This window comes from Battus philenor, unplaced genomic scaffold (genome assembly GCF_028537555.1).
Source record: "Battus philenor isolate CCGP_79_NKW_IND1 unplaced genomic scaffold, ilBatPhil1.0.hap1 SCAF_11, whole genome shotgun sequence".
Taxonomy (NCBI): Eukaryota; Metazoa; Arthropoda; class Insecta; order Lepidoptera; family Papilionidae; genus Battus; species Battus philenor.
Genome location: NW_027181673.1, coordinates 6384626 through 6402077, shown reverse-complemented (window position 1 = coordinate 6402077; position 17452 = coordinate 6384626). Strand labels below are relative to the sequence as shown.

General features: G+C 31.9%; 1 protein-coding gene across 1 annotated transcript in view; it reads right to left on the bottom strand.

Moving 5' to 3' along the window:
- The window catches only part of Fas2 (fasciclin 2), a 120745-nt gene extending 104588 nt beyond the window's left edge, over positions 1–16157 (bottom strand). Inside the window, exon 1 of the mRNA XM_068771464.1 lies at positions 15719–16157. Coding sequence (XP_068627565.1) covers positions 15719–15785 — 67 coding nt within the window. The 5' untranslated portion in view covers positions 15786–16157. The remainder of the gene's footprint in view (positions 1–15718) is intronic.
- Positions 16158–17452: the final 1295 nt, after the last annotated feature.

Genomic DNA, 17452 nt, shown 5'->3' with positions numbered 1-17452 from the left:
CAGAATAAATTTGCGACAAAATCTTCACTTTACGACTAGCGCATAATACTGTTAAGACCAGGTATTAAGCTGTTCTAAAACATATTACAGAAGAATTAAGCAGACATTTCAAGAGCTTAGAAACGACTTAAACGTTTCAATAAGCCCATGGTAAATCACTGATCACGGCAACACATCGGATTTTTATTTATTTTAATTAAGGATGCTAAAAACAGAACATATTATACGTTTACTTTAGTTTCATATAACAAAATACAATTTTTAAAATATGTTTACCCATTGTAGGCATACCTGGACATAATTATGCTTGCTTTTAAATAAACGTTAATAAATAAATAAAAAAATATAATAAGGCGCTCTTTTAATATCGTTATTACAAATTTTGTCGTAAAATAATCTGAAAATAATGGATATTAAATTAATTATAAAAATAATAATGGATATGTTAGAGCATTTTGTTACAGTACAATTAATTTATATATTTATATTAATTTAATAGTATCTAAAAATGATTAGCCATCGTATCCTTGAAAACACTTCGAGAATGTCCAAAAAATGTCTAACTCGGTTATTCCTGCATTAAATTGATTGTAGGTGTTTCAGATTCTAGATATTATGTGGTTTGGTGCCAGGAAAATTAAAAAAAATATATAAATGTACTTTATTCCCTAATCAACTTGAAACATATTGTTTACTACCATGTACTGTTAGTAGGAGACATTTTCAACGTTTACCCACAGATGATAAAAAAATTGAATTAATTTTGTGCAACATGTAAAGTATTTATCAATAAGATCCTAATACCGTAAGGATATTGCGTCATTATAGTGGCAGTGCTTAGATGCATTTCAATTTTATTAACAGGATGAAACACTTATGGTTTGTGCGATATCTGTAATATGCGGAAATCTTGAAAGTTCGTGAACCTTGTTTTGAGGGTGAATCTGGGTTGAGTACTTATCTGTTGGCATGCAGCCAATGCCTTTATTCAATGATGATAGAACAATCATACAGCTTATGCGAAATTTAAATAACAATGTATAATTGCTTATATTAGTTTGGGGAATAAGAAATAACTATGTTTGAAAAACATGAATATAAAAGTAAATTATTTTTTAAACCATGGTATCTTCTCCGCCATATGCTATTGTCAATAGGACCACGATCACTGATATCTCTCCAAGGGACTTTGCAAATATAAAATAAAGGGCGATTCCGTGAGAGATTCACTTGAATTCTTCCTCGAAAAGCTAATTAACCTGGACAGGACATCTTTCCACAGCGTGGTCCTTCATTCGTATAATTATTTTTAATAAATGTCTAATGTCTTAACTCTCTTTTGATAATGAGATTATCAAAAGAGGATAAGGACATTAGCATGCTGGTGAGTCGAAGATATTCTCAACATACTACTTCTCCACCACATTTGTGCTTTCTTTCTCTCTCGTTTGTCATCCATGTTTTGAGCAGTAAAGAGACTCTAAAAACACTAAGGATTTTACATAAGTCTTTTAAATTTTATATACATTAACGTTAGTACAAACATATAAGAAAAACATTACAGTAAATCTTAAACCTGAATAAAATGATAAATAGGTGCTGGACGTGTTTTAAATAATTCCTATGAAAATAAAAAAAAGATTCGAAAACTGAAAATATTAAATATTTGAATACGTATACTGCAGCCACCTTTATTAAAGGAAAAAGTCCTACATTCATTATGAAAAGTATTACTTGTTTCTCTTTATAATAGAAACTTTTTATAAAGACAAAGTTTTTTCTCTATATCAGGGGCTAATTTTAAATAAAAACGTTTAAAAGTTGTACATAAATATTTTAGCATAATTATTAACAGTTTTATAATGAAAAAAGTTGAATAGGATTAAAATTATGAAAAATTCTATAACTAGTTAAATTCTCATTAGGAAAAGATCAAAATTACAGATTTATTATTTTCGAAAAAACCAAATATTTTAAAAACAAATTTGGATAAAGTTCAGACAATACACGCAGCACTTTATATTGTAGCGAGCAAATACAATCACACCTATCATCAAAGGCCTAAAAAATATACACGAGCACAAAGGCGCGAGAATTCAGTTTCGCGTAACGTTGATTAAGTGTATTCTCTAACACGTACCACTAAATGAAATTTATTTATAAAATAGTTACGTGACCGCCATGCTGGCCGGCAAATGCTCCGGCTCGATTTAAGTGAAGCCGCGGTTTGAATTATGGTGTCCGTTGCATTTATCGAACCACTTATGATCTAAAATAAGACACAACTCAAGAGACTAATGAATCATAAAACGTTATTCTTGTAAAATAACATTTTATGATTCATTAGCGCCAGGGAGCAAGCTATCAAAAGTTTAAATGTTTTTAAATTATTCACTGTCTTGTACAAGGGGATATTTTTGATGAACTTTCATACAAGTCTTATTTTTTTTTGTGTTGTGTTGTGCATTCTACAGATAAAATGATAACGATGATACTAAAGATCTAAAAAGAAGGATTCTAGTAGGAAGGATTGAGCTCCTGTGAGAAAAGCAAATCCCGGCATCCGTTTAAACCTATGCACAGGTTACTAATTCCATGTAAAAATATGAAATAAGTAATCGTGTACCAAGTTTTTTTTTAACCAATTGACAAAATCATTAAACAGTTTATAATCGAATAACAAAAATGGAAATCTTAATTAAAAAACCCAGCCGACATATGATCGTTTAAACGTCTCTGCTGTAACACTACACGTAGTATTGTTAAAGTCGAGAACAATGACCGCGAAGCGAAATGCAACGGTGCAGGCAGCAAAAGATCGCAAGAAATCGTAAGCACAGGCAATTACAACGTCCGAAACAATGGTGAGAAATAGCTAACGCTTAAATATATTCCCCTGTGGGAAGCAAATTATCACATTTCTCCATTTAAGTATTGTTTTGTTACATGTCGCTAATTTACTATGTTAATAAACATGTATACTCAATATAGACACGTTGCAGATTTTATTACAAAAATACTTCACGACCTGTTTTTAATAACTGCCCCGACAGACGACAGCAGTACGAAGTACAGTGGGACCTCGACTGTAAAACATAATTGATTCCGGAAAGTGTGTGAGAATGTTAAATATACGAAAGTAGGATGTATAAAAATATGTACCAAAACTTGAGTTTTAAACTTTTTATAAAGAAGTTCGTTTTAAGTGCCTCTGGGGGTTTTATCTTTTACAATTATATCGAAAATTGGCAGAATACATCTCTTACATCCTAGGCAAGCAAAATATCTTCAAGGCTAATGTGATATCGTTTGTGAAAATGTGTAAAACAGCGAGTTGTTCAAAAGTAGATTGTGTGAAACTCGTGGGGTACTGTCAAAAGTTATACGCTGGTCACAATGACTACTCTATTTACTCATTAACTTAACTATATTTTCAATGTAATAATTAACCTTTGTTTCTATTGCGACTGACGAAATTTTTTTGTCATTTAAGGGACAATATAAATGATATTTACACAGTAATCTTTTTCTCTCGATTTTAACATTTTTTCTCTTTGTAATAACCTTCCCTTTGCCTTAGCGAAAATATGAAAGAAACTTATCGAAGTTGTTCCATCCATACACGAGTTTTACGCGATTCATTTTTATTTATTTAGAAATCATTAATCAACATTTCCAATCATCCCCTTTAGTGTGGTCACTCTAAAATATGTATTTTTTCTATTGGAAGGTCAACGACTTCTCACAGCACAACGACTGCAATGGCTGAGAAAAAATAAAAATTAATTTCAATATGTAATCATCGGAATTTTGAAAATTATTTTTTCTTACTGTATTATGATTACATTATTTAGTATTATTACATCATTTATTTTTGGATACGGTGTATCATACATTACCTGACAGCAAATAAGCTATACATTCACACCATCAAAGCTTTTATACGTGTAAGCATTCACCCTATGTAGATAAATCACTTCATTTTTAATTTTTACTGCGTGACAACCCTGTAAAAGCATTTTAAAAACATCAAAAATGCGTCGACGTCAAGGTCCGCGGACAGTCGGTCGTCAGTCCGGTTTGTTCGACACAGTCTGTTTCCTCTGAGCGCTGTAGGAATGACGGCAAACCTGTTGTCTTTAACTACGGAGCCATGTTTTATGAAACTTAAATGACACTTAGCTACTTCTTTTCAGTGCTCTCTCATACAATATAAAGTAAAACGACATGTTAGAGTTTTATTACCTCACACAATTGCACAAAATAAAAATGTTTTTGTCTACTACACGATGTATATAGATTAGCAACGTGAAACATATTATTTCCTATTGATTAAATTTTTGCTAAATTCGAGTAAACTCGTTATTACTCAGTAATGAGTTCGAATTTACTCGTACACTCCGTACCAAATAAATTATTAAACAGCTTTTTTGTAATAAGTAGGGCAGAATATAAAAAAACATTTTTCATGAACTATAATTAAGAAATCTATTGGTAAAAAAACTAGCTTAAGACTGTAAAGATTTTTGTTATAATTTTTCTTGTTTTTTTAACACCGCTATAATGTTGAATATTTGAAATATTCTGATAAGCAATAAATAGTATACAGATAAAATAAACGTGAATTTAAAACCAGTTTAATATTTCCTTAGTCATTCATGCGTGTTACAAATGGAAAAACAAGAGCAGAAAATTCAATAATAATAATTAATTTAGCATATAGACTTAAAAAAATTAAGTGTTGTTTTTTTCTGTGCTAAATCACTCTTTTGATATTAAATATAAATTTTAGACAGTCGCAGAATAAATAATTGCAGTGATGAAATCCGTTCGATTATGTAGCTAGGGAAAAAGAGAACTGGTATAAACGTACAAAGTAAAAATAAATTTCTGTTATAAGTTTACATCATAGATATTAACCAATTTTATTTAATATGTCCGTTTCTTGGACGAATCCATAAAGGGAGTATAAAACTTGAACTTGGTGATCAATGTCATATTTATCTTACTTAGTGTATAGATATAGAGACAGAGTTAACGTTCATTTTCAATGGGTGATGTAGGAGCAGGTGCAAAAATATCGCAACGATTGTAAACAAAAGATGTTCTTTCATATCACGAAATATAGATATTTATCAGGTATATTTGTGGTTTGTACTTCAAAGATTAAGGATGAAAATATAGCATTAAATAATTTTCACTAAATGAATAAACGAAATGTATAAACTATTAATGGTAAAGGTTTTGCAATTAATAATATATGGAGAAATGCTTTGTCAGAACACCAGAAAAGATCTTACATAACGTATGAAAATCTGATTGTAACTACATGAAAAATAAAATTTAAAATGTATACGGAATGGAATGTATATTTAATTTTATTTTCAGAGTCCATTTTGCCACGAAATCAACACAAATTTTACGAATAACTCGATAATTTCGACTCTTACAAAATTTTAGCAATGTGGCCCAGTTTTCGTATAGTCTGGTAGACCAGGCCCAATTAACATTGCAACGGATGCCAATACTTACGTAACATTTTAATTACTATTGTACCGACTATATATAGCAATTAGCATTTAAATCTTATACAACAACCGAATCAAAAGTTTAATCATCTCATAACTTGCTATATAGACCAATGCCCATTTTGAAATGCATAATCACAATCTATTAATTGGGCAATTAATGTAAATGTAATACTTATTATTTATTAATTATCTCGCGGCTCTGCTGCAAAGTAATTCCTCTGGCAAATGATTTATCGTGTCAGCTGATAGACCACCATAGAAAGGCTTAGGCCTCCTCCTAAGATCACCACATGGCCTGGTCTTGATCCAAGATTGATCCAAGTCTTTCCATGAACTTTAGAGGTCGTCGGTCCAAAACATTATTTTGCACAAAATCAGACATTTTTATACAACTACAAGTATATTACGTCATAATTGAATCAACGCGTTTGTTAGATCAGTTTGTTTAACATACGTTCAATCTTGGGTCATGTCGAAATCCAGAACTTATTTGCGTACCCTATATATGAAATCTAGCAATGTGATAGCTCAAGCTATGATCCTCTTTTAAGAGGCTCTTGCGCACAGTTTGACCATGAGGTATCCACAGTAATAACCTAAGAGATGGCGCGTAACTGAACCCTCTGTATCGGTAAGCTCGAGGACTCCCTCAGGAGCCTTGACTCCCTAAATCAGCTATATACTACTACATGATCGGATTGGATCAATAAAGTCATTTGAGTAATTACAAATAAATGTTTTTTTTTTCATATTTATATTTGTTTGAAGAGTACAAATTCCATTCAAACTTAGTAATTAACTTTTTGGGTCAGGAATGAGAAAGTTAGGACGTCAGGAATAACTACAGCCGTTATGCAAACTCCTAATTACAGAAGTAGTTCACAATTCGAGCTTGTGTTTAATGTTTTTTCTATTCAGAGCAAAGCGTTGCCGTTTAATACCACGGCTAAGCGGTTTCTTTTGACGCTTAACTAGCGAGTGTGACGGACTGTTAATGGAAAAAATAATGTTGAACTTATTATGAACTTTCTTTACTATTTTTTCTCAAAATTATTTATGCGTTTATATATGCATATGCCTATATATTTAATATATCCGTGCATATAATGTCTGAAGATATTAAACCACTTAAACACATAACGTTTTTTTATGCGGGACTGCAAAGAAATCTTCTGCCATAAAAAAAAAGTTTGCAACGTGTAATCACAATATTAATACGAATACCACAAGTTTTAAATTTTTATTTTAAAAACAGTGAATAAAAACGAAATGTAAAATTCTCATACCGAAAATAAAGTCTAAATTCTTATGGAATGCAAGAATACAATACGCAAACTTTCTTGTAGTAAACTGATTCATAATCACTTTCGTCACTTAAAGATACTACCTCGCACTCGTTTAAGAGTGACATTTTTCATTTGCCATATAGTCGATGATCAGTTTTTGCGACGACTGCAGTTTCACTAGACACTTGTTGAAATCTCTTGGTACCCTGGTAAGATAACTTAGTCAATATGTTCCAGTTCGTACGAAACTTTCGTTTCGCACAAAATCACAAAAAACAGAGCATAACCTGGTTTAAGTGTACGTACATTAGTTGTTAAACAAAAAACAATGATTTTTATTGATATGAACCTAGTCATGCTTAAATAGTAAATTATCATTACAAAGTTTGTCTTAAATGAGGTCACATATGAATGAAACTGTCGAGACATGTCGAGAACATAAAATAATCTTAACATTATGACATTTTAATTGTCTGAAATTACCAGCACGAATTAAGTTTAATGCTATACTAATAAAACTGACTTCAATTTATCGCTGCGCTCATGTTACTGGAACTGCACAGGGTGCGCTCGAAACTCCATCTGTATAGTTCATGGCAATTGACGTACAAACGTACATACCCATTTTTTATGCGACGAGAATAACATGGTATCAATTTTTTCGTGATGAGTCAGTGACATCTTTTATTTGTACATACATATACATAAGTTACAGATGTAAAAGCTTCAAAAAGGTGAATATGAAGAATATGTATGTATGTATATATATAGAATATGTAGCTTGTACACCTATTTCTAATCAGCCTGTTTAAAGTGATCATTCTGGAAAAAAAAATTACGGTTTGTCTTAATATATTATCATTAGATTATTTATTCTTTCCGGAACCATTTTTATAAAGAGTGAAAGTAAATACATACACTCCTTTAAAGCCAATAATCTGTGATACAGGGTGATTGGATGTATTTTTGCAGCAATAAAATATTCTTACCAATACGAATCAGTTCTTAGATTTTTCATACATAATATATAAATATAGATTAAATGAATACCAAGAAATATAGGGAAAATAAAACTCAGATTTTTAAATGACAAAGTCTAGCACAGCACCCGACTTGCTCCCTGTTTTAAAACATGTTAGTACGTCTTAATAGTTCGTTATTTTTTCTAACTAACGCGCTCTCCAAACCGGAACATTTACGCGCTACTGCAACGCGGAAGAAACGGACACCAGAGTTACTCACGGATATTCATATATACAACATCTAGTTCAAAGTAGCCAGAAAATTACGATTTTCGTTGGTGATTACAGCAGTTTTATAAAATGGGTACTTCAAGGTTTAATTTGAATAATTAAAAAGTTAGCCCATCAGCCTATAGACGGCTATTGTAAGACATAGGTTCCTTCAAAATATCGCCATGGTGATCGGTCTTGAGCTGCCCACATTCAGCTACTTTCCGCAACCTTGACTATGTCGTCAGTTCGCCTAGTTGGGGGGTCTATCACCGTGTCAACCGGCTCGTAGATGCCATTCGAGAATCTTCCGTCGTTCATCATAACTACATAATCAACCGTATTATAAAATCAATCCTAATAAATAAAAAAGGAAATAAGTAACAACGGCAATGAACATAGCGTAAAAACTAATTCCAAGAACAAAAACAAGACACCTGAGTGAAATTGTCGGGAAAATATGCAATGTTCCCAACTTCCCGTCTGCACTAAACCGGTTCCTCCACGATAAAGCCGGTTATCAAGAATTCAGTAGCAGTACGAAAGCGATATTGGTTCGCAACGATGCGCTCTAAACGGAAATTTGCGTTATAGAAAACCGGTCATCGGTGGATTACGGGCCTCCGTTTAATAAATCAACTTGTAATCTTTAAATGGGGAAAGCACGTGCTAAATTAACGGTTCAATCTTATTAAGTGAAAACTAATAATCTCAATTGTAATGTTATACATAAAACTAACTGTATTGCTTGTGTTGAAAAAAATTAAAAGAAAGGTCATTTATTTGCCATAAATATAACACAGAGAGGATTATGTACTCGGGATTTATATACGAAATCGATCACAAATGAGAAGATTTATAACTAGCAAAAATAACAGACATAGAAAAGCGGATTGGCAACTTGAAGTGGCAGTGGTCAGACCAAATAGCACGCAAAATATCTGTGACTTATGATTCCGAAGTAGTGAGCAAATACATAGTTGGCAAGCGCAACATAGGATTTCCATCCAACAAGATGGACAGAAGATTTTATAAAGGTCGTCATAAGACAATGTCTTTGCCGTTATGAACCGTTCCTATGGAAAACCTATAGGGGACGCAGTGGACATCTTGCGGCTAAAATAACGGTGATGATGAGACACATTTATAAACATACTTAAACAGTGTAAAACCTAAAAGCTAAAAATAAGTTATGTAATCTGTATTGACTGTGTTATTTTGATTACGTCTTACATAAAATAGAGTAAAAAATATATAAGGTCTCACTTAGCTGCAGTTTATAACGACTTTCCTTGTAACCACACATACGAAATATACTTTGCATAAACAAACAGATAATAAGAATTTTTAAATCGAAAAACTTCAAGATAAGCTTGGATTTATTCAGGAGTATATTTGCATTGGCCGCAGTAATGCAGTGGGAAATAACCGACCGCTTTGCACCGGAATATGACCTAATCTTCAAGCGTTAAAAGTATATGTTAGAATATTCCATTTTCTTGTAGATCGCTATTATCGTATAAGTTGATCGTAGTACGATGAAGTCGCATGGATACGTTTAAATTAGGTACATGCACATATTTAACTTGAGCTAGCGTATATAATCATATAAAACTGTTTTTCTAATTTAAAAATAAAACTATTATGCATAATGATTGGTTATTGGTGTAGAAGCATTAAAAGGGTAAATTTATAGCTCATTTGTCAGCTAAAGGCTTTGAAGCTTTACCACATATTTCCGATCAGCCTTTATAAAGTCATCGCTTCGAAATATATCACAATATTTTTTTTTTTTTGGAACGAGACTGGTCACTTCTGGCATTACAAAGTCAGCACATATATAATAAACTATAATTAATTTCAATGTGTTATAATCTAAATTTTGAAAATGTTTATTCTTACTATATAGCCATTATTAGCCAGAAATTCTTGATACTTTATCAAGAATTTCTTCGACCATGGCTTATAGAATGTAATGATTGGATAAGGTGTACCATACGATGCACATTAAAATTTTTACATCTATATATAACTAATCAGCCTTTATGCAGCTCACTAACGTAAAACAAACGAAAATGACATAATGACTACATCTGCATAATCATTACATAAACTTATATATTACCTGAGTAATTGCATCTTTACCTACCTTGGAAAGTATGAATCATAACTTGTTAGTGCGCAATAAGGAAAGAGTTATTTTTCAATTAGCCGACTTCAAATAGACTGTTAGGTACGGTTCAGTAACTCTTCCAAATTTAAATTACATTATTATTTGCGATTTTTTAAATTTACAGCCAGTTTAAACTTATTAAATTTCAGAAGAGAATTTCTTAATCTGTATTTTAATTAATATTAAATCTATTCTGAAATAATGTCGGATTAATATTTTTACAATATTATAACCCTTAAGCGTTATAATAAATATCATTTATTTAAGATAACCAATTTTACGATGGTATGTTCTACTGTTCATACTCTGTGTATAATCAATAATCCTCTTAGGTAGATTAAGCTTTTAATTACACCACCGCCAATGTTAAATAATACAATGCAAATTCGTTTGAACTCAAAATTATACTAAACGCTATTATTACCAAGCTTGACCTGCTTATTTTGATATCATAAGATGTCAGGAAAGTTACCACAAAACATGTTATAAATTTTGAAAAATCTATAACGATACAAATATTTACCTCACACTTAATTATTAAGGTAATAAAAACAGATGCTTTGTAGATACAGTGATATAGTTATGAATTTTTCGCATTCGGAGGATTTTCGTCGAAATAGCATGAAAGCCAGATGTGACCTTCATCACAACTTGATAAGTGTAGTCAATATCGATTTTTATAGTTTTAAGTAACCGAAGAGCAAGTACGTAAAAGTTTCTTTATTAAAATTTTTCAAAAATTAACTACGAGGTTTCAAGCCTTATCCTCTATAGCGAAACAAAGAACTCTGCAAAAGATTCTACTTTATTTATTTTAATTTACTTTTATGCACGATTTCTAGTGTCATGACAATTTTTCGGCGTCCCGAACGTACAGCTGCTCTTGTGCTGGTACCAGAACGAAACTCCGCAGACTCATAATTATTATAAATATTGTTTATCAACACTTATCGTGGTTTCAGTGAATATTTATACGCAAAACGTAATTTGTTTAAATTCACGCAGTTGCCTGCTTTTATTGACTGTCATATAATAACTAAACGACCTATCTTACTCAAAATTCAATTTAGACAAAAGCCTATTAATATGCAGTGGTGGACAGCAGCAGTGTTGCATTTAAAGTTATCAGGCTTCCCAATTCTCTACCAACAACTCCTCAGTTATTTTGGTCACATTGCCCGCTGCTTACCAGGTAATTTCGATAAACTACTGGATACAAGAAAGTAGATGGTAATAGACCACGTGGACGATCACCATCCCAGGTCTGATCAAGTCAAATTAATACCTGGACTCTATTTACACAACTGCCCTGAGAAAAGCAGAGGTTAGATTTGTATAGATAGAGGTGGTCATCGAATCCGAGAAGGATTATTATAGCGGACATGACTTTCAGAAACGATGAAACGACTAAGAAGAAAAAGAATTAACCTTAATTTCGGATGAAGACACTAGAGATGGATTTTTGTATTGAATATTTTATGATACTGTAATCATAATGTCTTGAAAGATTAAATTTCAATCAAATCACCACAAACTCTACAATTCATTAATTTTTTCAAAAAATAAAATTTGCTATGCGCTAATGTGTTTTAAACGTAGAAATTGTTAGCATCTAACGAAAGTTGAAAACGAGTTCGAGCGTGAATGAATAAAGAACGCAACATAGTTTTGCACAGATAACAAATTCCAACTGCGATTATCGTATCGTTCAATATACTCGCCGGTAGATAACCTTTTGATATCGTACAACATTAAACCAGTGTAGATATTTTTTTTTGCCATAAGGCTTTCCTTGAATAATGAACAGGCTTGTCAATAACCAAAAATTTATTAGTAATTCAAAGTATTACAAGATAAAATAATAAATAAACTTATTAAATAAATTCCTCTGCTTCTGAAAACACATTAGGAGGCATTTTACATTATAAATTCTACTGAAGCAATTAATCACACATTATGAATGATTTACAACTTTGCACAAAGTTTTACGTTCCCCCTACCAAGACATATTCAGCTGCGATAGTTCTTATTTTATGTTGTCACGTAACATATTGCGGGGACATGATAAGTGCAATGTGTTTAACGTGTGATTCATCACACTGACCCACATCAGTGTACTGTACCGTTACGATGAGAGAATATACTTTACCTGTATAACGATGCGTGCTCGGACCGGAGACGCACTCATTCAATGTATGTTTACAATACATCAGATTTTTATATTCAACGACTTGGGCTCGTTATAATACAGGTTGATTGATAATACATATAAAATCTTCAGAGAGGTGAATTTATGCCTGCCGTCAAATAATAAACAACATAATGATAATATAGTAATAAAAAGCGTTTCCAAAATACAGATAACTACTTATTAAAATTAATCATTGTTCACTATTTTTCCCTGCAGACTTTTTACTACTAGAAATCATTAATCTGTCATATTCCAGAAGTTTTAAAGAGATCACTTTATAAAGGTGATTGTACATAGGTAAAAAAGCTTTAATTGGGTAAATGTATACCTAATTTGCTGACAAATGAAAATAATATTCTGAAATATAACCAAACCCCCAGTTAAAAATTGCAAACGTCTGTAATTAACACGGCGTTGAATTTCCGTACTATATAAATTTTTAATAATACAAAATTAATTTTGTTACATCAAGATTTTTAGACTGATTTGTAAGTCCAGTCCTGCAAAAAAGTCTTGCGGTTGAAATTATGACGACAATAGACATAGCCCGCTCCCTTATATATCCATTAGTTGGATCTAGGGTGTTCTAAAGACCAAAAGAAAGTCATATTTTCACAGTTCATTTAGTTCAATTCATTACCTGAATGTAAGATCAAATACAACAGTTTACAATTTTTAAGACTGAATAAAATCATTATTTCCTCGAAGGTTAATATTTCTTGAAACACAATTCATAAATAAATAAAACAATATAATATAGTAGCGATCATTTATAATGTACTTGTTTTATTTCAGCAATGAATAGTTTAGAATTCTTCAGAGCACCCAGCCAAAACCGTAGAGTCGTTCGTTACGTTTCGAGAATAAACGGCAAAACCTGTACAAGGAGCCAAATAGCAAAAAGAACGACTGTGTATACCCGTCCTAGGCATCATTAAAACTAAGTTACTGCAGTACAGTATTTTATACAAATGTTCTCTATATATTTTTTTCTTGCTTGCATTTTATCTGTAATGATGGTTGTAATATTTGCTTTTAATATAATGTCATTTTATAACCTATTAAATTATAAAAAAAAATCTTTGTTTTTATATATTAAAAGGTGTACTATCTGAAAAATCACATCTATATACGTCGGGTTCAACGTCAATATTCTTGATGAAGTCGACTACCGGACTTAACCCTCCCCCATAAATTTGAAATAGGAACGATTGGAAACGGCCCATATCCAGCGTCCTCCTACAACCTTATATAGGTCGTCTGTCCACCTTGTTGAATGAATTTCCTCCGCTGGGCTTAAAGATCTGTGGTCTCCACTACAGAATCTTAAGGCACCAGCGGCCATCTGTTCTGTGCGCTATGTGGCCTGGCCACTGCTACTTCAATTTGCCAAATCGGTATGTGGACGGGTAGTTTTTTGTGTCTACGGATCTCCTTATTCCTGATTCGATCTTGTATTATTTAAGGCAAATTACACTTTGCAAATGTTTAATATTACTCGGAACAAATATTCTGCACTAACCCAAAAGTATTGCACAAGGCAGATTCTCATTACTGATTTATACGTTCATATTCAGTGTCTGTTGGTGTTCTACACTACGAACATGACCTTTATTAGTTTTTCACGAACTTAAAACTCCAACATCCGCTATCTTGAACATGCGGAAGATGGCATGGCCTCCCCATAAATTGCAATAGGGCTCGTTAGAGGCGACCTGCATAAAGCGTCTTCCGACCTTAAATATTCCTGTACGATGGGCAGTAGCATCTCCTTTACAAATTTGAAATAAAAATAAAACTTAACTCGGTAACACGCATGGCAAGTATGCCGAGACTTGACACGTAATATGAACCTACAATGTTTAAAAAAACTGTTTCATTTGATGAGCAATATTCATCTAAATTTAATACCTTTAATAACCTGTACCAGAAAAGTATTTCGCATAATTGGAAGCTATCTAAAATCATAAAAATTAAATAATTTCACGTACAAGGGTTGGTTGAGGTGTTGGCCAACTTTACACGTTTGAACTTCTCGCTCGTGAGAAATGTTCATGGCCTTGTGAATAGCTGCCAGATAGTCATTATACCAATCTCGCTGCGTTAACTGCCTTAAACAGCTAAGGGTAATGACACCGACGATGCGTTAAATTTGCATGTATGCCACATCCGAGTGGAATATGCGAATACGACATCGGTATATTGGAATACAGTGAAATTATCCGGTACATTATTCTTCCGTTTAATTGGATTAAAAGTGGTTACACAATAATACCGTATTGCAATCTACTTCATTATTTTTTTAGCCTTTTTTGGTCTATGCAAACTATATCGATATTCTTTAATCAACAATTAATTTATAATTAATTCTTTCTTTCTATACAACTAATTCTTTAATTAATAATTGCTAAAGTTACTCCATTGCATTTAGTAATTCAATATTATTATTTGAAGTGACAATTACGTAGCTTGTTAATTGATACAAATTTAAAGTTGTTAAAGAAAAATTTACATTTGAAATTACAAAGCGGTCATCATATACAGAGCAATCATTGGCCATTATTCAAATTGCACTGGAACAAAAGAACGGATGCGATATTTCCAACTGATCGATTCGCTGGCGTTTGGGTGAGAAAGTTTCGCATGGACGCGTCCAGAACGAATGTGGCAGAATTCTCAATTGTTCCTGGAAAGCCTGTTTCTAGCTCTGTCGCTGTAGTAGCTTTGTTGAGCGTCTAACGGACAACGGTTTTTAAACAACGGAGACCAGATTCATTTTACATTTCTCGTCTTCGGTTTCCAATGTGTGAAACAGTCATAATAAATCCGATATTTTTAATAATAAATTACATACTAAAGAATAATGAATCTCTAATTTAAGGGAACTTTACGTCCCCTTTTAGGATATTTTATACTCGTGTAATATCACAAAAATGTAAGCATACTCTAGTTTTAATTATTATTTTCAGATAATTTTGTAATTAGAATTATTGAAAACATACTTAATCTTTAGACTATTAAAAGGTATATTTTTTTATCCATATTGTAAAAAAATACAAAAGTAATGTACATGTTAGGAAACACATGAAAAACAATATTTTTTTAAATATTGTGTTGCAATTTATAACCTCAAATATTTAGATGATTCATACATACATAAAAGTTGGGATTACCAACTTTTAAATTCGTACTCAAGTTGTCTAGTTAAAATTATACTTAATAATCTAACTTTTCAGGAGCGAAGTGATTTTATTATATTATTATATAATCAATATTCTTAATCAACAAATTTAACAATAAGTTACCTGTTATAACAGCCAATAAGACCGCTAACGACGCCACACCTGTCGCTCTTACTCGCGTGGGCCTCATATTGTCTCTTTTTAACACGATTCTAGTTCACGTTCTCATAAACAAGAAAAAAAATGAAAATTTAAACTGTGTCTTCAACGGTCCCCGTCTTTTGTTTTAAAACAGCAAAAAATTACACTTATGATTTGTTACACCTACGCGAACTGTATTGTTTAGTAAAGATCAAGTAGATAAAAGTAAGTAATCCACAAATTACACAACAAATGTTTTTAACATTTGAAAATCATCAAGAAAAACTTTTTTCTTTGTTGTTCACGCGAGATCATTGTGATGCTTAACTGTATTAAAGGATTCGAAGAAGAAAAGAATGACAAACTTGTTTCGTATTTTAGATTCAGTAGCGACGGAAGGAAAGCGTACGTCCATCCGACTCGAGCGCGAAACCGAACTGTCGCTACAGAAGCGACACGCTGCCGTGACGATCGAGTATAGAACTACAAGCGTCAGTTAACCGTGGCACAAGGTTTAAAAATTTGCGTCAGATTGTAACGATGACTTAAAAACGAACACCATAACCAAAATATATCTTTTTTTGTATTAAATTTATTCATTATGTTTTATCTCATAAAAATCTTAAATTAAATTAATTCTTCTTTCTATCGAAGTATATTAAATAACGGATTAACATATTTAGTTTCGCCATAAATATATTTACAAAGAAAAATAACCTATTTTAATAGTACATTTTATTTATTACTATTATAATGTGTTAGTGTACATTTATATAAAACCATTAAGAACATATAAAGCTTATTCGAAGTGGTCTCTATTGGTTACAATACAGTCCTTTATAAGTCAATTATAAAAAGAGCACGCACTCTTTCTATGGGAAAATTCTTCAATGTCAATCGTATGGATTGTTTTATGGACTCTAAATTATTTTGACGTTAAGAGTAAACCTTATTCACAAAATGGGCCATAAATTATAATCTTGTGGATTGAGATCAGGACCAGATGACGATCGGTCTTTAGCTCTGACGAAGTCCGGAACGTTCATTTCTTACTAAGACTGGGTGGCTGTTTTGGTTCTAGAGGACTTTTTCTGTGATCTCCGCTACGCAAAGACCGCTTAAGTAGTTGTTTTCATTTTACCACCATATTCTTTTTTAAAATATCAGTTAAGAAACGACCAATCCTAAATAATCTTATAATACTCGATATGGTTCTAGCTGCTATTTTCATGACCCGAAATAAAATATTTTGCTTTCTATCAAGATTTCTTCGAATTTTTTCCCTTGTTTGATCACCCTTTTTTTTACGTACACTTCGTGGACAGTCAGATCTTTTTTCTGTCAAAAACACAAGTGGTTTTATTGTACCTAACAATAGCTCTAACAGATATAATGGACTAAAACTAAGCGTATAAATAGTTTATAAAATGTTTTAAACGCGATTCGGTTCTTAACATAACACTCCATTTGAACATCACAAAATATTTTGAAATGTATTGGCGCGAAAATAAAAAAACAAAATGGACAATGATATAAAAATAACAGATTCCAAGTTCAAAAGTATTTTTTTATCCACATCATTATTTATGGCTACAATAAGTATATATTCTCGAAAGTTACATACATGGTAATCAAACTCGTGTTTTAGCTTTAATAAATATATTGAAAACATATTGATTAAAATGATAATTATTATTAAATGTACATAAATCTAAT